The sequence below is a fragment of the Dipodomys merriami genome, unplaced genomic scaffold, assembly GCF_024711535.1.
Source record: "Dipodomys merriami isolate MVZ:Mamm:240054 unplaced genomic scaffold, mDipMer1.0.p SCAF_49, whole genome shotgun sequence".
NCBI lineage: Eukaryota > Metazoa > Chordata > Mammalia > Rodentia > Heteromyidae > Dipodomys > Dipodomys merriami.
Window position 1 is genome coordinate 6,032,927 of NW_027206057.1, and position 24,443 is coordinate 6,057,369.

The 24,443-nt window shown below is 40.4% G+C and overlaps 1 protein-coding gene across 8 annotated transcripts in view; it reads right to left on the minus strand.

The window, feature by feature from the left end:
• The window catches only part of Hecw2 (HECT, C2 and WW domain containing E3 ubiquitin protein ligase 2), a 369,185-nt gene that overhangs the window by 82,771 nt on the left and 261,971 nt on the right, over positions 1-24,443 (minus strand). For all 8 annotated transcript variants that reach the window (XM_069995704.1, XM_069995707.1, XM_069995702.1 and 5 more), the window contains 4 exons: positions 18,043-18,193; positions 17,288-17,391; positions 16,633-16,757; positions 6,030-6,215 (listed from right to left, as the gene is read on the minus strand). In XM_069995704.1, coding sequence (XP_069851805.1) covers positions 6,030-6,215; positions 16,633-16,757; positions 17,288-17,391; positions 18,043-18,193 — 566 coding nt within the window. The remainder of the gene's footprint in view (positions 1-6,029; positions 6,216-16,632; positions 16,758-17,287; positions 17,392-18,042; positions 18,194-24,443) is intronic.

The window sequence follows — 24,443 nt, forward strand, 5'->3', positions numbered from 1 at the left end:
CTACCTAGCAAGTTTAAGGCCCCAAGTTCAAACCCTAGTACTGCCAAAAATATTAGAAACAGGAAAAAGAAAGCAAACATTCCAGGCAGGTCAGACTGCCATGTACTGGTCAAGAACAACATGCACAACTGGAAGAAAGAACTGTTGGAACACGGAGAAAGCCATTCTGTTGGACCACCATGGTGAAGGGACATAAGTTCCTTAAGAAGAGGAAGGGGACAGTGACATTAAGCCTACAGACTAAGCTGGATGCTAGTGACTCATGCCTCTAATTCTAGCTACTCTGGAAGCTGAAAGCTAAGTATCACAATTTGAAGCCAGCACAGTCAGAAAAGTCCAGGAGACTCCTATCTCCAATTAGCATACAAAAAGCTAGACGCAGAGCTGTGTTCAAGTGCACCACCCTTGAGCAAAGAAGCCAAGTGAGAACGCCAGGCCCTGAGTTCAAACCCTAGTACTAGCACATGTGAGTGCACGTACATGCATGCACATACACACACTCCACACACAAACCCTTGGAAATTATGAATAAATTGCTACCATTTTCACAAAATCTCAAATAAATGTAACTCACTACTTACTGTTTTTGCATGCTCTTGATACATATATGTATATACTACTGCTCTAGTCAAATCAACATTTTGTCCAGTAAGGTAGCAGTAACCAAATGAAGAGTTTCCATCCTACTCTTTGGGCTTAGTGAGCCATATGTTCTTCTTATTTTGAAAACACTTTTTATTCCATATCTTTTTGTGCCCAGATTAAATGATCAACTTCTAAAGGTCTATGGATGTTTATGAACAACATGTCAGAAAATGGTCCCAATCATCCAAAACTTCATAAGTAATAACTCAGTTAATGATTTGTGATTATTATCATCTTAGTTATTATTATTCTTTCATTTGTAATCCTACTGTGATATAATTTAATAATAATGACAGCTCGAGGAATGGTATAGGACAGCTACAAACTTTCACACTAAAGGAGCTAAGGTTCCTGGAATTCATAGCCATAAACGATGAGTATACAAATCCTGACCCTGTATTAGCATAACTTTCTAAAATCTGTCAAGCAACAATGGCAAAACAAAAATGAAACACACACGTGTATAACATGCATGCATGCATACACATATACACACAAAGCATCATTCTAAGGCCAAATTACATTTGGCTTTTTGTACTAAAGTACTTTCTCCCCCCTCTCTCTAGATACGTTATCTCCATGAGTATTCAGTAATGATTAAACTCAGCCAAGAACCACAGGCATTTTAAATAAGTCACATTTTAACAAATAAGTCACTACTGAAGCCTATTTCTTGCATCAATAGTAAAATGCCTATGACAATACTATTATTCAGATCCTAAATTGCTGTCAATTTTCAGAAAGTGTGAAAAAGTTTATGAACTGTTTCAATAATAAAAAATATTCTGCCTTTTTGTGTACTTAATTTTAAAATGAGGCAAGTCAAAAATGTGTGTCCTGTAACTATATGCCACAGATACACATGGTGATCACACATTCTCAAAAGGGAAATTCTACATTCTATATTTAAAGTGGTTGACTTGCCGGTCTCAACATCACAAAAGCAAAATGATTAAAACTAAGGTAAGAGGCTGGGAATGAGGCTTAGTGGTAGAGTGCTTGCCTAGCATGAATGAAGCCCTAGGTTCGATTCCTCTGCACCACATAAATAGAAAAAGCCAGAAGGGGTGCTGTGGCTCAAGTGGTAGAATACTAACCTTGAGCAAAAGGAGCTCAGGGACAACACTCAGGCCCCAAGTTCAAGCCCCAGGACTGGCAAAAAAAAAAAAGAACTAGAATAATGGAACAAAATATTACTAAGAGGAATACTACAACAGAATTGTTCATGAGACACTCTCCATAGTAACTGAAAGCAGAAAGAAAGCCTTTTACTACAGGTGCATGGGCCCCACCCCAGGGGAGGGTTTTAGGAAGTGGGGATTTGGGAGGGAATTAGGTAAGGGGAGGAACCTTCAAGAACATTCTCAGAACCTCTGTAAAGAGGTTCTGGAGAGCTTTCTTCCCTCCACCCTTTATGAGCCATCTGGGAGGAATAGAGCCATCAGTATACACCAGATCTTCTGGTACCTTCATCTTGAACTTCTCAACCTCCAGAATGGTGAGAAATAAATTTCTGTTGTTCAAAAGTCTCATTGTGTACATTTTGGTATAATGTCCCAAACAGAACCAAAGGATTGTATAACTGGTATCAAATCCAGTTTGTAATATATCAGTTAGCCTTAAAGGAATGGTCAAAGACACGTTCAACATCTTTGGTCATAAAAGAAATGCAAATCACATCAACATAGAGATTCCACCTGACTCCAGTTAGAAGGGCCATTGTCAAGAAAACTAACAATAACAGATGCTGGTAGAAATGTGGCCAAAAGAGAATGCTACTACACTGTTGGTGGGAATGTAAACTTGTCCAACCATCCTAGAAAGCAGTATAGAGGTTTCTCTAAAGTGAACTTTATTGTTTATGGTAATATCATAGGCCCTAGCATAAGGCTTCGATGGCACTAGGGAACAAAGTCATCTGTGTGTTGCTGACCACATATCTTCTGTTAGAAAAACTTGCAATAAGAAGACCTCTCTCTATGTGTTACTGAGCTTTGAAGAACACAAGTATTCCTAGCAGGTGACTCTCTTTTGAAATGTTCAAGTGTCGCTCATTTGCAAAAGCAATTTCTTCCCACGGAGTACAGGGATTAGAAGTCACAATCCTGGAGAGTTTGAATCTTGAGTCCTTCACTTGCTAGTTAATATATACATTACTTCACACCACTAATTTCAGGAAAACATAGATTTTGATGTCTGCCTCATAAATTACCATGACAAATAAATAAAATTATCACCGGGAAAGTACCTAGCACAGTGTCTAGCACATGATATAAATTTAATAAATGTAGCTATAGCATATCACCATCATTATCAGCTTTTCTGGTAACTTGATATTCTGTCTTCAATCTTTAATTAATAACCAATTGTGTGTGTGTGTGTGTGTGCGCGCGCACGTGTGTGTGTGTGTGTAATGTGTGTACCCATCCTGGAGCTTGAACTTAGGGTCTGAGTGTTGTCCCTATGTTTTTGAGCTCAGGGTTAGCATTCTACCATTTGGTTCCACATCTTCGTTTCTGGCTTTCTGGTGGTTAATTGGAGAAGAGAGTCGCACAGACTTTCCTGCCTGAACTGGCTTTGAACAACCATCCTCAGATCCCAGCCTCCTGAATAGCTATGATTTAAAGCGTGAGCCACTAGTAACCAACTATTAATGGCTAATTTTATGGGATTTCCCCCCTCTCATCTTTCTGTTAAGTTACTCAAACACATCTGTACCTACAACTCCCCAAGCATACGGGTTCTATAATCTTGTAAAATCTCATCTAATTTAACGTTTTTGGCCTCAAGCCATTATTTAAGAAAAGGAAAAAAAATCTTCCTCCAAATTGAAGACACCTGAGTGCAGTACAACCAACCAGTCCCTCTCCAAACACAGAAAGCAAAAGTCCAGGGCAACATCTGCATTGAGAGGCCAAATATGGATCTACTTGTAGTAAGAACACAGGAGGAGAAAGAAAGGGACTGGGGAGAGAGTCTGGAAGCTGTTTGCTTTGTCCAAAATGAAAATTTCTGAATAACCAAGAAACCATAGGTGGCAAGTTTCATTCATTAGTCTGTTTTGAGAACAATCTATGTGAAAGTGCTAGGGTAGACTAGACAATTTAAAAAAAAAAGAAAGAGAAAAAATGAAAGAGAAAAAAATGAAAAGGAGATATCTACTAGGGTAGTGAATAGGAACTAGTATCTTGAGACAGGTGAGAATGGTTGCCATGGTTACAACTGAAACAAAATTATGCAGGAATTCAAGAAAAAGGTCCGGGGAGCATTTACCAGGCTGCCCTCAGACAGTATGTCTGCAAGTCACTGCTAATGTCCTTAAGCGGACGTGGCAGGGATCTCTTCAACAGACTCTCACAGCACCCTGCCAAACAAGCATTACGTGTGCACCATAATTTCTAGAACACACTCACTTACCCTGCTGAGCTGCAGGGTAAGAACATAGATTCTCTGGAGCTGGACTGCTGGGTTCAAATCCAGTTCATCACTTCCTCAGTGGGGGCTCTGATCAACCCATTTCAGCATTCTTCCAAATGCTGAAGTGAACTCAGTATCCACAGCGCCACATTCTCCCCTGGTGTCTCTGCTTCTATCTTCCTCGTCCTGTCCTCTCTGTCATTCCCTCAACTCTGATTTAGCACCATTCTACCGGTGTGACCCAGTCACAGGTCCATTCTCTTTCATCAGTTCTAAACTTCATGCTCATCACTTCTGACCTCACATCTGAGAACTAGAAATGTATTTTAAAAGATCTACAGAAATGAAGTCAGTTGTTACAAAGAGAGCTTGTGGGCTCCTCCCATGCACTAAAATCCATGTACTCTGTAACAACCATTTGGATTGTGAATAGGCCCTCTGTGCGACGCTGGATTTTGTAAAGTGTATCTTGGGAAAAAGTAGCATTTTTACTTTAAATGTCCCATTTGCCTGGAGTGCTCTCCCCTGACTTTACTATTCTACTTGCCTAGAGGCTCATCTGTGAAGCCTTCCCCAACCATCCCATATAAGATAACATTCTTCAGTCTCATCTCTCTGTAGACCTTGCCCATGCTTTACTTTCTTTTTTTTTTCTTTTGTTATTGGTTATGGGGCTTGAACTCTGGGCCTGGGCACTGTCCCTCAGCTCTTCAGCTCAAGGCGAGCACTCTACCACTTGAGCCACAACACCACTTCCAATTTTCTAGTGGTTTATTGGAGATAAGAGTCTCACAGACTTTCCTGTCCGGGCTGGATTTGAACCACGATCTTCAGATCTCAGCCTCCTGAGTAGCTAGGATAACAGGCTTGAGCCACTGGCACTCGGCCCATGCTTTACTTTCTATCATAGCATTGATCATGTTATGTATTTATTTACTTTTCTCTTATCTCTTTCCAGAGTATGATAGTTGAAGTATTTGTCTTAGCTGCTTTGTATAGATATTCAATGAAGAGCTGTTGAACAAATGACCCCAGGATTGCTAGATATTTTAAATATCATGTCATTTGAACTGTCCCTTCCTTGTAAGTTACACTTTCAAGACTTTTTATAGGTAGAGAAAGTGAGGTTAGTAATATAGTACGCGGAGCGCATGATGTCAGAATTAAAAGATGGCCTGGGTCAGAGAAAGACTCAGTGTCTGCTTCAGTGATGTTGAAAAAGTCACTAAGCCTTCTTGATCCTTGGGTTCTTACTTTCCAAGATGGAAGACAACTAGTACTTCATTATCAAGTTGTGCTTGAGGAACTTCTCTTAAAAATAACTCAACTAGTTCATAGTTTGTAGTCAGTGCCACACAATATTAGAGAAAAATAAAATCCTAGCTAAGTATAACCACTTCCTGGTTATAACTCAGCTTTCTGTTTTACCTGCCTACAAAGGAAGTACGTACAGATGTCATTTCTCTGACCTGGGCCAGAAATACTTACATATTTCTCTTTATAAATTAATTAATCAGAGTTGTTTAAGGTGCAAACAAAACCAGGGTTCTGAACCAACAAGACTGAGGCTCAAACCCGGATGGTGTCTTATGAAATGGCTTGCTCAGCGACTCTCTAAACAATCTCTAAGCACCCGAAGCACACTCTCTAAACAAAACCACAGCCTTTAATCAAATATCCACAACCCAAACTGTGGCACTTGGGAGAGGAAACTTCTCATCTGTGGGAAATGGTAGGAGATGACAGGTAGAAGAATATCCAGGGAAATATGTGTTACACCAAATCTCATCTCTCCATGTCACATGCTACTTCAGAATAATGCCACAGGGTTTTTAGTGGCAAACGACCTGTCTGTGCAGATACAGTTGAACAAGGAGATGGAATGTTTGCCTTCACAAAGGCTCCTGGCCCTCACTAGAAAAACAGAGCCAAGCAACCACAGTCTTTCAGCAGCTTCTTCCTGTTACCTTGCCCTGATGATCATGTTTCATCTCCCAACCCCGAGGCAGCTCCAGCTGTTTGTTTGCAAACATGTTGAGGAATCCTACGAGGTCTCGGTTATGCTGGTAGCGTTCAAAGTGGTGGGTATCCCGCCGGACTTTGGTGATCATGTGCTTCAAACATGTGTTGTTTGTAAACATGCGGTAGGCACTCTGGAGAAAAGGATAGAGAGGCAATGTTAACCTTATACACAGTGGGTATACAAACACCTCTGGTCGGGACACAAAGTACTTGCATAGACTTCCACGTCACTCCACACACACACACAGCAGCAGCAGCAGAGTGAAGGGTCTGGAACAAAATAACATACAAAGATGATAGAAAGTAGGGCACACTTCCCTGCACGAAGTCTCATCATCTAAAGAACAAGAATGCGGTGGCATCTTACTCCACATGGGACATTAGGTTCTAAGGCTGGCTTTTGCAAATATATGCATGATCAGAATGATACCGTGTTGGACAGGACCTGCCTGCCACCTGCCAGTGTGCAGGGACACAGTCCATCCTTCCTCCAGCATTGGACCGGTCAGTGGTTTTTAAGGGCAACTGTAAATAATGCAGTGGCTAAGCTGTATGAGAAAAAAAAAAAGTTTGCCTTCTATTCAAATGTCAGAAGTATGTGTAATGAGGTGAGTTGCTCTCACTGACAGACACATTCAGTTGAGATGCCTGAGGCTGAGATTTTCAACTCACATCTTCCTAGAGGCAAAATAAACTCCTTGGGTGGAGAACTGCCTGGACTGAATGTCTTACTACTGTTTTCCCCCCTTTTCTCCTCTCTCTCTCTCTCTCTCTCCCTCTCTCTCTCTCTCTCTCCTACTCTTGCTCTCTAGAGCGTGTCTAAAATGCAAGTATAATAAAATGCCACTCTACCACCACACAAAAACCTGTTTTGTTAATAACTCTATAGCCTCGGACTCTATGATATCTATAGAAGATAATAATTGATTTCAAGTTATGAGTTGTCCACTCCTCAGTTATCCCATAAGTATTCATTACATGATACCATGTGCTAGGCAACAGAAAAGGATTACTGTATGGGATCTATTTCTTGAATCATCGAAGGTATGATACCCATGAAATTTACTGGACTATGGTGATCCATCTTGGAATTGCAGGGACACTAAACCAAATCTGGATGCTTCTATGCTTTATTTCATGGGTTCTGTTATTTCTTGCAGTACAAGGCTGCCAAAAGCAAACCCCAAAGACATAAGTTTTTTTGGAAATCCTCTCAATTTAATAAACATTTTCTGTAGTTTTTTAAAAAAAATACTGCATTAGTTAATAGGGAAAAAAGTAAATCTGAGAACATTCTTTCCAGGGTCACTCAAGATGTGTTTCATTCAACTGAAAGCATTTATTTCCCAAGTGAATCCTCTTCTTGGACAAGCAACACAGCCACAGGCAATGCTGGAAATGGGGTTGCTAACCAGCCTGGGTCCTCTACTGACACAGGGATCAGAGAATTAGCCCAAACCACTGACATTTGTTGGTTGGTATTATTGATGTATAAGGTAAATAATTCTGACTCATTTGCCATTCTAATATTTGCAATCTATCAAAACATAGAAGAGAGAAAGGAGGAAAGAGAAAAGAAAGAAGGGGGACAGAACAGGGGAGGGAGTTAGGAATGTGAGAAAAGGAGGGGAGGAGTGAGGGAGGGGGGAATGAAAGAGGTGGGGAAGAAAGGCAAAAAGGAGGTAGAGAATCAGGGAGAGAGTAGAGGAGAGAGACAGGAAGCCAAGGGGTGGGGGAAAATGGATGGAGGGAGGGAAGGAAGGAAGGAAGAAAGTAAGGAAGGAATGAAGGAAGGAAGGAAGGGAAGGAGGGAGGGAAAGTTTTCAGGAGGAAGGGTTTTCAGCTCCCTTCAGCTCTTAGTTCCTTAGTAGATCTGAGTATCAAATACTCTGGGGTCGTATTTCAAGCTGCCAGCCTAAATCAGAGGAGGTTTTGCTGACTGTGAGCAGTTGTGTGGTTCAGAGCACTGTGTACTGCCAAAGCAGCCAGGAGCTCTGGGCAATTAAGGAGCTTGAGAGGCTGGGAAAGTGGGAAACTGAGGAGACTATTACAAGACATTGGAAGCTATTGGAAGCAAGCATTAGCAAACACTTTGGCCTATGGCTGACCCTGACTTGGAGAGCTAAATAGAATAAGTATCTGTTTTTGTATTAGTCTCTGTGTTCCTCATATATTTTTACATAAGCTGTGGTAAGCCCAGAGGCCTGAGACCGTACTAGCTTGTGTGGCGATGGCAATGAGCTTTTGAGTCTTACTCCTCAATAAGTTCTCTTTGGGAACAAAGGATTGTGGGATGATTCTGCTGGATGAATCATTACCTTAACTACTGTTCTAAATGGGTGTTCCACTTGGCCCCTCTACTTCTCTTTCCTCCAAAGAAAAGAAGCAAATTGGCTGCATGATGATTCCTACCCAGAGCAGCAGAAATGCTTTAGTCTGCTGAACAGAAGACCCAGACCTCCACTAGAGCCAAAAGTCATGGCAGTTAGGAGAAGGAAGGCACCATTGCTTCAGGCCTGAATTAATTCCCTGTGCTGGGACAGCTTGTAAGCAAGCATGAGAATCTCAATCGTAAGGTTGGTTGTAGAATTAATTGTATCTTCTCATCATCATCTTCTCCACATGTATAACATAATGCCAAGTTCAACCGATCTCCATACAAAGCATCTCCCAAGGTAAATTACATATAAGAAACATTTCTCTCACTAGCAAATAACCTTTACAATCAAAGCCTTCACGTCGGAATAATAGGCACATGACTGTCAGAGTCTACCCTTCCTCCGCATGAATGCATTTTATAAACTATTTATGTATACAATATAAATAGTGTATAGTGTACATATGTGTATATATACATATATACAACACACACATACACACACATATGGAGAGATGTAGAGAAAAAATTCAAAAATGGGTATTTATACTGCACTCCACAGAACTCCTACCATAAGCATTCTAAAAATAGCCCTGTCATGACCAGAGGTAAAGAAAGTCACTTTATCGCTGCCTAGTTGGCTCAACTGTAAGATGAGGTAACATGTTCTCCTTTGCTTTCTTCATAGATGTGTGAAGCTCAAGTCCAATAGAACAAAGGATGAAAAAATGCTTTGAAGAGGCAAAACTCACCACAAAAGTACAGGGTATTTGTAATTAAAGAATATATAAGGGATTATACCCATCATGCCTATGGTTTAATAGATAAATGATAGCAGTAAATTGTTTTCTACATTTAGTCTTTGAAGATTTTGGGCCAGCATCCCACTTCCTATTAGCCAAAGAAGAGTATCATAACCATTCATTAACTATGTGCTGAGCCTTGCCTGTGATAAACCCTGAGGACACAGACCCAATTGCTCAAAGGATGGAGCAGGAAAATTATAGGGGGATGTGGGAGGAAGAGGTTGACTGGAGGCAGAAAGTTCAGCTGGAGAAATAAAGGCACTGGTTGGACCAGCAGAGCTAAGAGAGGGGTAATCCAGTCCAAAGATAGGGAGATCAGGTAGGGGATTAGCTTCAAAGAGTTGAGTCTTTGAAATGGCACTGTGGCTCAAAGTGATAGAGAACTAGCCTTGAGCTGAAGAGCTTAGGGACAGAGCCCAGGCCCAGAGTTCAAGGCCCACAACCGACCAAAGAAAAGAAAGAAAAAGAGTTGAATCTTCAAGGAAACTGTCATTGATAAAACCATAGGTTAAGGGTCCTCATTTTACCTCCAGATGAGTGGTTCTAACTATGAGAAGGCCCTTTTCTGTGTCAATTTTTTTTTGGGGGGGGGTCCGGTCGTGGGGCCTGAATGCTGGGCCTGGGCGCTGTCCCTCAGCTCTTCAGCTCAAGGCTAGCGCTCTACCACTTGAGCCACAGTGCCACTTCCAGCTTTTTTTCTTTTTGCTTATGTGATGCTGAGGAATCGAACCCAGGGCCTCATGCATGCAAGGCAAGCGCTCTACCACTGAGCCACCTTCCCAGCCCTCTGTGTCAATTTTGAGTGTTCTTTTGTTTTTTTGTTTTTTGCTTGTGTTTTTGCTGGTCCTGGGGCTTGAACTCTGGGTGGGCCTGGGCACTGTTCCTAAGCTCTTTTTGTCAAGACTAGCATTCTATCATTTCAGTCACACACAACTTTTGGCCTTTTCTGTGATTAATTGAAGATAAGAGACTCATGGACTTTCCTACCCAGGCAGGATCCTCAGATCTCAGCCTCCTGAGTAGCTAGGATTACAGGAGTGAGCCACCAACATCTGGCTTAAATTTGATTTTTTGTTGTTGTTGTTGTTGTCGTCATGGGGTTTGAACTCTGGGCCTACACGCTGTCCCTCAGCTCTTCAGCTCAAGGCTAGTGCTCTACCACTTGAGCCACAGCGCCACTTCTGGTTTTCTAGTGGTTAATTGGAGATAAGACTCTCACAGACTTTCCTGCCTGGGCTGGCTTTGAACCTGGATCCTCAGATCTCAAACTCCTAAGTAGCTAGGATTACAGGTGTGAGCCACTGGCGCCCAGCTTGATTTTTCTTTTTAACATGGAAAAAAACTGGATTAGAAAGAACTAAAGGCTCCTGTTTCAAATGATAGTCTCATGATGATGTATAACCAGCCTTACCTGGTGATACCTGGGCTCACAAACAGGAGTGGGCAAGTGTTAATAGTCAGTAAAACCCCTTCAATGATCCATGCAGACACAAAATTTTGTTCTCCTTTGGTGTGATTGAACAATTTCCTTTTACATATTCCTTGCCTATTTCAAAACTCCCCTGCTCAGCCCCTCGCTCTCCAATATTTCTCATTTTCCTACTAAGAAATAAACACTCAGTGGCGAGGTCAATGGTCAACTGAATTTCTTTAGTGGAGTTTTGTTAAGTTGGAACTCCTTAGAGCTTACAGGTATATGGTTTGGGTAAGTGTTGGAGGTTTCAGAAGTAAAAGTTGCTGAGAGAAGATGAGGGGAGGAATCACTGCCATTCACTTCCTACCAATCCACCACAATGAAATGTAAATGAGAATCAGTCCTTTAGGGATGGGGTAAGTTTTTCTTTCGCGCTATGGGTGGTCATATCTTGGGTTACTTGGTCCGGTCCTTATTTCACCAAATTCTGTTCTTTTAAATAACACAGCTAAGTACATTATTGATGAATAAAATCTTTCATATTTCAGAAATTTTCCCTTAAAGAACAGGCATTCTGAATTTGGGTTAGGAATTTGAATCTATAGCAAATATCTCTCATATTCACAATGGAGCCAGTTTGAGCACTGGTATGTATTACTCACTAAGTTAAATGTAGACAAAACAAACACAATTTCTAGAAGAGGTCTTCTGCAACATAGCAATAATCCTGTCTTTTACAGTCTGTCTTCATAATAGTTTAATAATAAAGGACTTTAAATTGTTTTCATCCAGCTCGAGTAAAATGGAAGAAATTTTAAACTAGCAACAGAAATACTCTACATTATCGTAACAGTTCATCTAGTTTACAATATTAGTCACTTTTTTACTTTAGAAATACATTAATATGGATTTACCAATTTTAGAATAGTTTTCTTCATTGTATGCTAAGGAATTCCAATGATGGAATTGATGCATTTTGAGAGCTCATTAAAAGCCAGGGTAATAATTATCTGGCATGCAAGTCAGAAACATTATTAAGTTACATATAATTAAATGTACTCATGTGTAACATTAGTTAGACAATCGTAGGCATGCTAACTATAAAAGCCATGGTACTGGTTACTAAATCTTGAGTTCTTGAGTTAACAGGAGAAAATACTTTACAAAGACAATTTGGGGCAAGTTCTGATCATAACCAGAAGAGGGCAGTAGAACATATCTCAAGTTTTTCTTTATTAGGTAAATTGCTGATACATATCTATTTTTCATGATTGTCAATATAAACTGGTATCTTCAGAACACAAAAAAAAATTAGAAAAGGCTTAAACACTTCTTTTATGTGTTGAGTATTTTCAATAATATAAACAAGAAATCTACTTAAATAATTATACATCATAAGCAATTAAAGCAAAAAAGAATAAAAATGACACAAAATGTACTTATAGCTTACTATGTAACTGTGACCCCTCTGTATATCACTTTGAAATAAAAAAGATGTGAAGAGTGGGAATTAAATGAAAGTTTATTTTTTATGTGTTTCTACTAAGAAAATCCAATAAATAACAGCTTTTACATAAAAATATCTCTATTAATACCTTGAGACCTTTAGCAAGAAATTCCACCACATTAATTTCATCCATAAGTCAGAGAAATACGCTTTTTTTAAAACCAACAAAATATAAACTTTATAGTAATATACACACACTCAGAACTTAGGCCATCTTTTTAGCTAGTAGTGAGTACAATCTAGTTAGAAGGAAGAAAAAGTTGGAATGCTGCAAAAAGAATACAAAGAAAAATAAAATTATTTAAAAGTCATGTCCAACGATAGACAAGAAAGGCAAAACAACATGAAAACAAAACAGATGAGATACTATGTAATGAGCTACGTGAGTTACAGCCCAGATGAAAGTGATGGGGCCATTTACTTGCTTGCTTGCTTATCTGCCTTTTAAAATTAGCCTACATTAACTACAGGTGAGGAGAAGAGTTCATTGTGTCCTTTTTCACACATGTTTACAATATATTGCAATCCATCTCACTTACTGTATGGCTGTCCCTTTGTCGCTCCCCAAAACAATCTCAACAGGCTTTGCTAGTCTATTTTCATAGAGTTGCAAACAATCTATTTCAACCATATTCATCCTGTTAGCTCAACTCACTCCTGCTAGTACGAGCTCTGGACACAGCACCCCATCCCTACTGATCAACAGCTTTCACAGAAGCTCTCTGTTGTTTTCATACATGCTTACACTGTCTCTTTTTCCCCCTTTTTCTTCTCCTCTAGTGAGGTTATTTAATGAAATATCTTTTTACAGGAGTTCCAAAATTACAGCCCCCTGAATAATTGCATCACCAATACCTATGTGACCAAAAAAACAAATTCATACTAGATGTACTGAACCAGAACCACCAAGGAACTAAGAATCTGCATTTATTTTCAAAAGTCTACCAAGTTAAAAAACAAAAACCCAAAGCCTTATACCATAACCCAATGACTGCTAATCCAGCTGTATTCGAAACCCTGCAGGGATACAGAATTTGTACCACAGAGAAGACAACTCAGAAAAAGAAGTCAGAACCCCTACACGGTAATTTCATTCAAAGCCTGAAATTGACCATAGTTGGGCGTCTTCACAGTGCAGAAATTGACATGTGCAAACCAGGGTTTGACTTATATTTATGAGAGCTGTCTAGGCCATGAGCCAAATGTCTGTTTGTAAACAAAGTTTCACTGGAACACAGCCAGGCTTCCATGTTTACATATTATCCTTATCCCCAAAGCCCAAATGACTTTCTCACTGACACTTTACACAATGAGTCCGCTGCCTTTTTCCAGACATAAGAAACTGATGGAGACAATAAAATGTTAAAAATATAAGTTAAACTTTAAACTGTGCTCTTACATCATGAATAGCCCCCAACAGAAGAATCGGAAATGGAAGTCCATTATTCAAACACTATCGCATGGCTCACCAAGGAAGACACTGACCTACTGCAGAAGGATGAATCCTATGTTCCCCTTTCCCTGCTGACTCACTTGTTAACACAAATGACATTCCTGTTGGAGCTGTACTTATTTATCAACAGCCAAAGCTTTCTGTATACTGTTATCTATAAACTGGACACTATACTTCTTTTATGTGGTGAAACTTTATAGCAAATGAGAGAGAAAGACTTGCGTGTGTGTGTGTGTGTGTGTGTGTGTGTGTGTGTGTGTGTGTGTGTGTATTTCCTCCCACAGAACCATAAGGTAAACATTTGCCAGCAACTCCTTGAATCAATTGCTTCTTCTTGAAGTCTTTATAGTATCCATACATCCCAATCTATTAATTAAAGTGTCAGCATTTTGTCCAAAATATAGCCTGACACTATACTAGTAGAGGGCACTTCTAGGTCTCACTCAGCACCTTTGTGTGTGGGGGGGGAAGGGGGATCGTGGGTCTTGAACTCTGAGCCTGGGCACTGTCCCCCAGCTCTTCAGCTCAAGGCTAGCACTCTACCACTTGAGCCACAGCACCACTTCCAGTTTTCTGGTGGTTTATTGGAGATAAGAGTCTCACGGACTTTCCTGCCTGGGCTGGCTGTAAACCTCGATCTTCAGAGCTCAGCCTCCTGAGTAGCTAGGATTATAGGTGGGAGCCACTGGTGCCTGGCTTCATTCAGAACCATTTCATGTTTCTCTTCTTGGAGCCGATCTTGCCCTCTAAAAGCTCCATGTAGAACAAAGCCTGAATGTCTTCCCAGATCACATAAGACTACTGCTATATCCCAGCTCAGTTCTCTGACCTTACTATACAGCATATCCAACACATTCCTGCTGTCAAGCTGTTTCTCTCCCTTCCTTGGCAAGAAAGGTCAGTTCACAGGCCTTGACCTGGCTTGCTTCTTGACATTTATGAACATTTGAATATGCTGGCTCCCTTGGAGATGCTTTCAGTCCACTCCACTGGAAACAGTGCCTCCTGCAGGTCGCACCCAAGTCATTGATCCCACTGTACAGCGTCAAGTGACTCATGTCACAGTACATTATCTGGATTTATTCGCTAAATTTATATCCCATTCTTCTATGTTTTCTACTTTATCCCCTGAGTCTAGAATATACCAGGCATTAAATAAATATTGGTTGAATGAACAGGTAGTCAAAGAGAGCTTATACCATCTGACTCCCAAGTACAAAGCTCTTTGTGTATCTGGTGGCAATCCTGAATGTTAGTTCATTCCATCATCTACAAAGGTCTGTCACTTCCTAGAATTGTTCCATTCATGAGTTTAGGTTTGGTTCCTTGGCTTCCGCTTACCTCTCCATTCCCAAAGGCTGATTTCCCTTCGTGTTTGTTCTACATGTTCAACACACCATCAACACCAAACTGCAATTAGGCTAACCTGGTAGCAGGGCTTCTGTAGGAATTATCAAGACTGCATTGAAGCTTCATGGATGTCTAGTTTTACAAATGAGCTCATTCGGCCTAGAATGCTCTTGCTCACTTTTGTTTCTAGGGCAAGCACCTATTTTTGGCCTTTTAACTCTGTCCTATATGCAAGCCCATGTAGGGCTTCTCCTCGTACATTCTCCTTAAAAGGTAAGCACTCACTGCAGCGCTGCATCATCTATAACTTTCCAACTGGCCCTCATAGCTTTGGTCATGGCATTGTAATGCATTTTTGAAGGCTTGGATTCCAGTCTGGAACTCCAAGGCCCTACCCATGTTGTCATGTTGTGTCCCTAGGATTTAGTTTAGTGCTTGATTATAACAGAAACACAACAAAGCTTGCTAATGCAATGCATACCAAGTCTAACGCTCCTTTCATGGTAGGAAGACAGCTGACATGCTACTCCTACTCACTTGCCACCCAACTCCTCATTTTTCCATGTTAAGCTTTTAAACCAGGAAGTAATGATGAGTAAAGCCAGGCAGACACTTATAAAGAAAAGCTAACAGGGTAATACAGAAATATATTTACCATCAATAAATAGGCATGTGCTAATTTACCTCATGGACAACCCCAGGGGTTAGGCCATGCTCACTGCTACTTTTCCTATGCTTTGGTCTGTTTTACTTAATGTGTATAACCTATTTGGTAAATTCCATCAATTAGAACCCCTTATTCTACCTTCCCTATTATTCATCACTATTTATTATTCATGGGTAATTACTAATATTTATGGTCATTTTCAGTTTACTGGTTCCTTCTTTATTTCCTTAGCTCCGAGTCCAACTCCTCTTGGCCATATCCAGCTGGACTTCTATGGGCAAAGACTTCCTCATTCTAGGTCATTCCATGTACAGCTAAGACTGCCTTCCTCTAATTACTATCTTCAGTAAGCTATGCCCGGCCCCCAGCCCTCGGACTTGTAGAATGATCCTCCTGTGGTAGTCTGAATGTTTGTATCCCCCCAAATTTATATCACCTAAAATGAACCTAATCACCCACATGATAATACTAGAAGATAGGGTAGGAGGTGACCTAGGAGGTGACTAGGCTTAAAGATGGAGCTTCATGAGTAGAATGAGTGCCCTCTTTCATAAGAGGCCCAAAAGAGCCCTTCCCTCTCCCTCAGGAGAAAAATGCAGCGGGAAGCTGTCATCTGTGAAGTAGGAAATGGGCCATTGTCTGACATCAGATTGGTGAGTACACTGATTCTGGACCTCCCAGATTCCAGGACTGTGAGGAATAAATGTTGATTGTTTGTAAGCCACTCAGTTTTAGGGTTTTTGTTGTTGTTGTGGGGTGAGGTGTATTTGTTTGTTTATTTTGCTATAGCAGACTGTCAAACAAGACTGTGGTCTAAGTGGATTAAAACACAGAGTGTTTAGCATAGAGCTTGAAACACATTACGTGCTCAGGAAGCATTCATGATTATCGGTCTGACTGTTATTGCTTAAATGAGGGGTAATTCTCTCTGGCCAGTTGTTTTCCCATCACATTCTTCCAGAGTAGATACTCACAGGGTTAGAATGCAGCACGGTGAAGAACTCTGGGCTGATGAGGAACTTCACGGGGGGAGACTGTAACAGCAAGGTGAGCCTGGATCTGGAGGTAGAGTGAGGCAGGACGTTCTCCCGTCGGAAATCTAGATGGCACAGACCACAAAAGCTTTCAGGGAAAGTGTTCTGTTCACTTGGATCTACATGCTATTTCAACCATCCAACTACATTCTGCTTTATTGTAAATGCACGCATATAAAACCCAACTGTTCTTACTTACACTAAAATAAAATAGAATATTTCTAGCCACTACTCACATTTTAATAAATTCTCAAGTGATTTTTGTTTTGTGGCATGGGGGATCAAGCATATAGCCTTTCATGCACTACACAAGCCCTCTATCAGTCAGATTTATTTTCCCTGCTATTGTCAGCTTCAGAGCCTATGGCAATTTATAGTTTCTTGATTTTCGTGATTTTCTTCTTACTATTAACAAAAGGTCACGGATTAAAAGAGATCTCTGGTGTATTCTGGGTTTTTTTTTTTTTAGTTGGATTACCAGGTCTTATTGAAAATCAAGAATTGTCCAGAGAAAGCTGAGTATTTCTTAGAAATACTCACTATTTATTTCCCACTTTTATGAGATTACAACAACAAGCCAACCCATGGCTCTTACCTGTACTGGCTTGGTGAAAGTCTGCTTCTTCCCCTGCCCCATCCATAGCACTTGTATTTTCCTCTGGCCTCTCGTTAGTCATGGTTCTTCGGATACTCTGATAACTAAAATCATGAATCTAAGTTACATTCCAGGAGCCTCTAAAAGGTGGGGTCTAATGTCTCCCTTGGGGCCCCAAACTTTGACTGTCTTCTCAGCTTCATTCCTGACCTCTGGGGGCATCTTTTGCTTAAATAAATCACCTTGCACAGAGTTGCTACTCTCTATTGTTTGTGGAACATGTTCCCAACAAATTAGCGTAACATTTTAAAATATGCAGCCCTTAACTAAAGAAAACTAAATTCTTACATTGCAAAAGGAAAGAATGCATTGGTATTCCCTAGCAAGTAGTTTTTGAAACAACAGAATGAGTAATTTTAAAAAGGTTATGTGGATATGAAAGATGCATCACAAAGGAAGAATTCAGACGTTAGAAATCAAGCTTCAAATGATACACGTCCATGTTCCACTTTACTAAAAACCAATGCTTTGGAAATGGTGGAAGGGTCACCTCTCTAGTTTCAAAGCAAAAGTAATGTGTATTGTTTTACCAGAAGGATTGTCTACGTATCAAAAAGATGACAGCTACAACTTAATGACAGGACTTTCCAGGATGAAAGACAGGCAGATCTTCCACTTTGTGCTAGGCACAAGCCCAACCCCAAGAGAGACCAATCACAGCAAAACAAAACAAAACAGAAAAAGCTCATGCTCACCGCCGGTTCAGCTGCTCCATTTGCTGTATGGAGTTAGATCTCTGCAACACCTGTGGAGCGGGGGGAGCTGTGGGCCGCTGCCAGGTGGTGGTTCTGTTGACATGATCCACATAGAAGATTCGGCCGTGGCTGTCAACGCGGGCCTCCCAGTCTAAAGATCAATGGGGGACCCAGAGGGATTAGGAGGAGGAGCTCAGGCCACTCACGTGGTCCATTAAGTTCAGCACCAGTTTTCTCTCTCTGACATGCTATAATTTGGGGCTAATAACACATACCTCACCATGTAGTCTGGCCCTTCTTCCCAGCCCACTTTACAGACTGTTGTTAGTACTTATTAAGTCTATCCTGTGTGTCTGATATGGATCTCTTAGAGAATCTCTAAGTATGGAGAATCTTTCTAAATCTGCTCCCCAAATCCCCACCCTTCATATCTAAGCAACAATTTAAGAGATACATGCCATTGTATCATAATACACTCAATATTCACATTACAATTGATATCGATGCATAGTTTCATCCAAACCTGATTTTTCACTGCTTTTTTTTAAACATAGATGAAAGACTCATAGCTGGAAATTTTCATTTATCAAGTCACATGCATTCAGTCTTCAGAAGAAAACTAGCTAATGCTAGCCTAATGATCAAACTGTGTCATTATCTACATACTTCAATTTGAGCGTTCCCAAAGATGAATGCATTTTCAGAGCAAAGACAATTTCTTCCCTGTAAACTTCCAATAAATATAAGGTTTTAAAAGATTATTAAATCACATGTCAATCAGTTGCATTCATCTCTATAAGCAAAAAAAATAACTGAAAACATTTAAGCTATGGCATTAGCTATGTACATATATATTTATATTTATGAATGAGCTTGTTTAGTAAAAACAGAGAGCAGACTTCTTTCAGAGCAAGATGTCCCACTCCTGTGGCTACCTAGTTATTTTCTTATTCAGATCAGAGTCGGCACACTTCTTTCCAAGAGGCAAATTTTGGGATTTTACTGCAGTTTAGAAAGAGGAACTTTTACAGGCAACATGAAAATTGAAGAGTCTTATCCTTTCATCAGGAAAGGTCTTTATAACTATATTTCTATATGTATGATTTTTTTGAATACAAAACTTAACGAGCATTTTTATCCTGAGTAGTTCAATAATCTCAAAATTCTCTATATGATCATCTGCCTTCTCTAAGAAACACCACGTCTAATTCTGACGACTTATAAGTATTTGATCTGGAAGTGACTCGAGCAAGTACTTAAAGTCAGTGGTAAGAGCTGAAAAGACCTTCATGATAGACCCCAGCCTACATCAGACCAGCACTGAAAGCCATCCTTCAGCTGAGCGAGTGAAGACATCTTTAGTGGATCTCAGCACATTATAATTTACAACAACTGGCAAGAGAAAGCAAAACCCATGGCAGAGAAGTGTGATGGTAACAGCAACAAATCCAGGCCACTCACAGTCCAAGATAGACAGACTCCCGCTGAGCCAGCCTGCCAGATCTGAATTCTGGTGGTGTAGCTACAATCCCATCACCAGGACATTTCTGAAAGACCTGTACTCAACCTCTGCCACACAGACTAAGTGGAAAGTACCCGACAGAGTGTTTGGTAGCCACTTTCCCAACCCTAGAATCTGTTCCATGGGTTTTTTTTTTCTACTTCTTGCTTACTTCCCTTTTCAAACATTTTGAGAACCAATCACTCCTTTCTGGTTCCTGTCTCTATAAAGCCAGGATAATCTAACCACCTACTATATGTCCAAGCTGGAAAACAAATGATCATTCTTTCCCTGAGAATGTTTATAGTGGTTCTCACTTTGAAAAATAAAGAATAGATCAATTAGAAATAAAACTGACAAACAACAACAACAAAGAACAGAGACCATCTAAAGAGAACAGAAAGAAATACTGCCAGGCTTCCAAGATAGTTATCACTAAACTCTGGCTCTGAATCTATGTATTTAAGACAGAAAAGAAAACACATTTTTTGTATACTTTCCACTTCCTCAAAATAGAAAGCTACCTCCCCCTGCACTACCCACCCCCCCCAACAAATCCTCAAGGCTAGAAACATTTTTGAAATAACTAAATTAGATATATATGTATGCTGAATGGCTATATGGGTAGCAAATCAGGAAGGTTAAGGGGGAAGATGTCCAAATGTACTTACTTCTATGCCTGGCACACAGCATGTAATAAATCAACTATTGATTTTAAGTGGAATAATATTTTAAAACTACTAATTCCTACATTCACCTTCCACAAAGGCTAGACATAATCTTAATTTAGTAGTCCATTTAAAAAAAACTGGAAGTGCAATAAGAAACAGAACCGAAAATTTGCTTTCTAAGATCATAAGACATTGAAAGATTGTCCCTATCAGTAGGGATGACATGAAAGATTACCCCTACCAAATAGCATACCTCCAAATGGATGCTGCTACTAAATTCTCATAAAGAAAAATTCTATTTTGCTGATTCCAAGTGGGAATATTTGGCCTCAGGTTGGGATTGTTATGCTGTTGGTTCATTGATGAACTGCACATCTTTATTAACCCAGTGGTCAAGCAACTTGTATCCAGGCAAAGACAATAGAGGTCCCACAGAAAGATTAGCCCTCTTGTCATATCTACTAAAGTTATGGTAAATGGTACAACAGCTCTAATGCTCTGGACTGATTTGCTCTTAGTATAAGAGAGAATCTAAGAACAAATTTTACAATATTGAAGTATCTTTCAGATACATGGTGCTCACTAAACTCTGCCTTAGTTAACACATCAACTTCTTTGTCCTGCCACATTGTAAAATTAAGTCTAGCTAGAATCATGGTGTAGTGAGATTGAAAGCAATGTACTGGCGTAATGGTGGTATCATGCAGTAGATTATGAGGGACAAGGCCTGGTTTCTGGCCCGTACTTGTCAGAATTTGGCTGTAAGATGTTCAAAAAGTCACTACATCTGTGTAGTCTGGGAAAATTAGAGGACAGGGCTAAACATCTCAGGTTTCTTCCAGCTCTAACGTTGAATCTATGAATCTATAGAACAATGCCCATTATATCATATTATGTTCAGGAAGGCCCTAGCAGCATCTTAGTGTCATCTTAAGTGGTTCAGTTTCTGCACTAAATACAAATGAAGCTTTACAGATAAGAGGCTTTGGAACCTTAGTGGGGATGGATGCTGGAATCCCCTACAACCCCACTTTAGCCATGGCAGTTCCATTATGAGCTGTGGAGGATTAGGACATTAGCACCTTGCTGTTTCACATAAAATCTCATTTACATAAAGAATTTATAGAAATAGGTTTTGAAAGACCTGAGAAATGTTCCTTGCAATTGTGGGGTTCTCACAAGACAGAATCACCTTGACAATTAATGCAGAGTCACACTTTAAAGCCAGAACTCAGTTATCTTCATTTTTTTTTTCAGTATCAGGATTTGAACTCAGGGCTTCATGCTTGGGAGGTAGTCATTCTACCACTTCAGCTCTGTCTATAGCACCTTTCTGCTCAGGTTATTTTTGAGATATCATCTCTTTTTGCCCAGCTGGCCTAAATTGAAATTGTCCTATTTAACAGTGTACTAAAGCTGAAATGACAAGTGCATTCTCCTCAACTCAGTTGCTCTTGTGTTGAGGACACACCCCAGATGTGTTGTGAACCACCCCAGATGGGCCTGGAACCACAGTCCTCCTGTTTCAGCTTCCGGCATAACTAGAATGTCAGATGTACACCACCATAGTCATATTGGTTGACACAGGACCTCACCAATTTTTTTTGTTTGGTCAAACATCCAACTTCAGTTCTCCTGACTCTTTCAAGTATCTAGAACTACAGTGGTGAACTAACAGTATGCAGTCATTTACATCCATTTTTATCTTCCAAGAGTATTTCTAGGCACACCAAATTTTGAGAAATACTAATATAACTTAGTAGGAACCTAAAACAGCTGCTGGGTTCACAAGAAAGTTTATGCTTAAACTGAAATCTAGGAACAAGTAGTATCTTGGATACTACTTCTAGGCAGAGCATTGAAGAATTGAAGCAGGAAGGGCAGATAAGTTCTTCAAAGTTTTTGGATTCAACACATGTTAGAAGAAGGCAGGACTGTACTTATAATTCCTCTATCTCATCTTGCACTCTCACTTCCTTCAAGCTACACCTGGATCTCCACTGGACACCCAGTTAGTGATCAGATGAGATGTAAATACATCTCAGTGAGCACTGTACCTGGGAGAAAGGTCAGTGACTAGGCAGCATGAAACTACACACCAAAGGAGACCAGCACTGAGGGATTTAATGCAAGGGGTCAAGGGTCTATAAATAGATTCTTAAATAAGTTATAAGGGATTTAGTTTAAAAAAAAAACTCAGTTCCTGAACATTGGGAAGTAAATTTACAAGTCCATTATGAAGAAAGGATAGGATAATTACAGCTTGTGTTTACCAAAATGGCAACATAGAGAAGTTACAACAAACCCAAACCACTTTTTGAGGAAAAAAAAAACATGTTGTTTGTGGTAAATGAGAGCTTGCAGTGTTGGCAAGATTGTTGCTGTTGTTGTTATTGTAATACCCAAGGGAGTACAATTTCATTTGTATAAAGTAGTAAAATCGGTGACTTGGGGAGCCAGGATAGGAGGCCTTTCTCCATCAGGAGCAGTGGTGAGGGGCTGGCAGGGGTCACAAAGGGCATCTAAGGTGCTGGCTGCATGGGTGTTAGGCCAGAAGGAATTCAGTAGGCTAAATGTGCTCCTTTCTGCTGCTTTATTGGAGGAAAAAGTTTTAAAAGTTAACATAGCTGTGTATTTTTCCCCCTTTGTAAATTTTTAAGAAAGTAGCCTTTTAGATTGAAAGTATCACTTTCTTCTCAAATCTCAATGTGAGGCTCCACAGAAGTGCCCCTTCCCCTGAGCACATGAGAAACTCTAAGATTAATTATACCTGTCCCATTCCCTGCCTACCTTTAGGCCTTCCTTTTGAAGGCTGCTTTAATCATGAACATGTACAACCACAGAAATGTAATACATGATCTCCATGTTCTTCCAGACCTGCCAAGCTGTATCTGCTGCATAACAATAAGTTCTAACAATATATCAAGCATCCTGGGGTTCTATCAGCGTCCATTAACCCAGACCATTTATCTGGAATGTATCCCTAGTCCCGGGAAAATGATTGTGTGGGGAAAGAAAACACTAATATAACAAGTCTCTTTTTTCTTTGGTGAAGCAATGGGCAAAGTCACAATTAGCTTGGAGTCACTAAAAGAAAAATAAATTTGTTTACCAGAAGTGGTGGGTTGATCATTCTTTCCATTCTTTATTTTATTTTATTTTTATTTTTTGGGGTCCGGTCGTGGGCCTGAACTCTGGGCCTGGGCGCTGTCCCTCAGCTCTTCAGCTCAAGGTTAGCGCTCTACCACTTGAACCACAGCGTTCACTTCCGGCTTTTTTCTTCTGCTTATGTGGTGCTGAAGAATCGAACCCAGGGCCTCATGCATGCAAGGCAAGTGCTCTACCACTGAGCCACCTTCCCAGCCCCATTCTTTCCATTCTTAATGCTAAGGAAACTAAGGCTGTCAGTGCTGATCATGTTCTCACAGGCTTCAATTCCCAATTGCCACTAGTTGCTGGCACAACTGGTGACCTTGAGAATATAGAGCCAATTCTTAAGGTGCTCAGTGCTTCTTCAAGCCCAAGCTACTTTCTAGAAAGGCTCACAACATGCACAGGCCTCCTCTAAGGTGAGGAGCTTCCTTCTTTTCTATGAATCATCAGAGCATCCCTCCATCAGTGGTTGGAGACACAAGGTCCACAAGGTCAAAGAGGGCATTTTCACAGTGAAGGCAAGAATGGGAATCTAAGGACCTACTGGTAGATCACTCTTACAGCTGGGCAGACCACACTAAAGTCTAAGATCTTCTCCCCAATCCTGAGAAAGGAGAAATGACACAGAATCAAGCAGAAAACACACAAGGAAAACTGCTTTACATAAAGTGTTCAAAATAGATGCTCAGAAATGTTATTATCCTGACATGTCAACTAACAGGTAACTTGCTACAGAACTGAATTGATTAGGCAAAGTAGGCCACTAAATCTTCTTAATTTCTTTTTTTTAACATGTGTTAATTATATGAGGGTGGGGTTGTTTTCAGGGGTTTGGGCTGCAAACACTCTCAGAAGTGAGGAGCTTCCTCAGAGAGGGTCCAGTGGCAAAAAGCCATCTCATAAGAAAAGAAACCTGAGAATTTTTTGAGCCTTGCTGGATCTAGCCTCCAAGTACTGCAATATTAATGAAGTTCTGGGGAAACCTCCAAACTCAAAAGTGTTGCTGGAGTCCAACAGCATATGAGCCTACTTGTCCTCAAATCAAACGGCCATGATTGCCATGCTGCCGTCTGCAC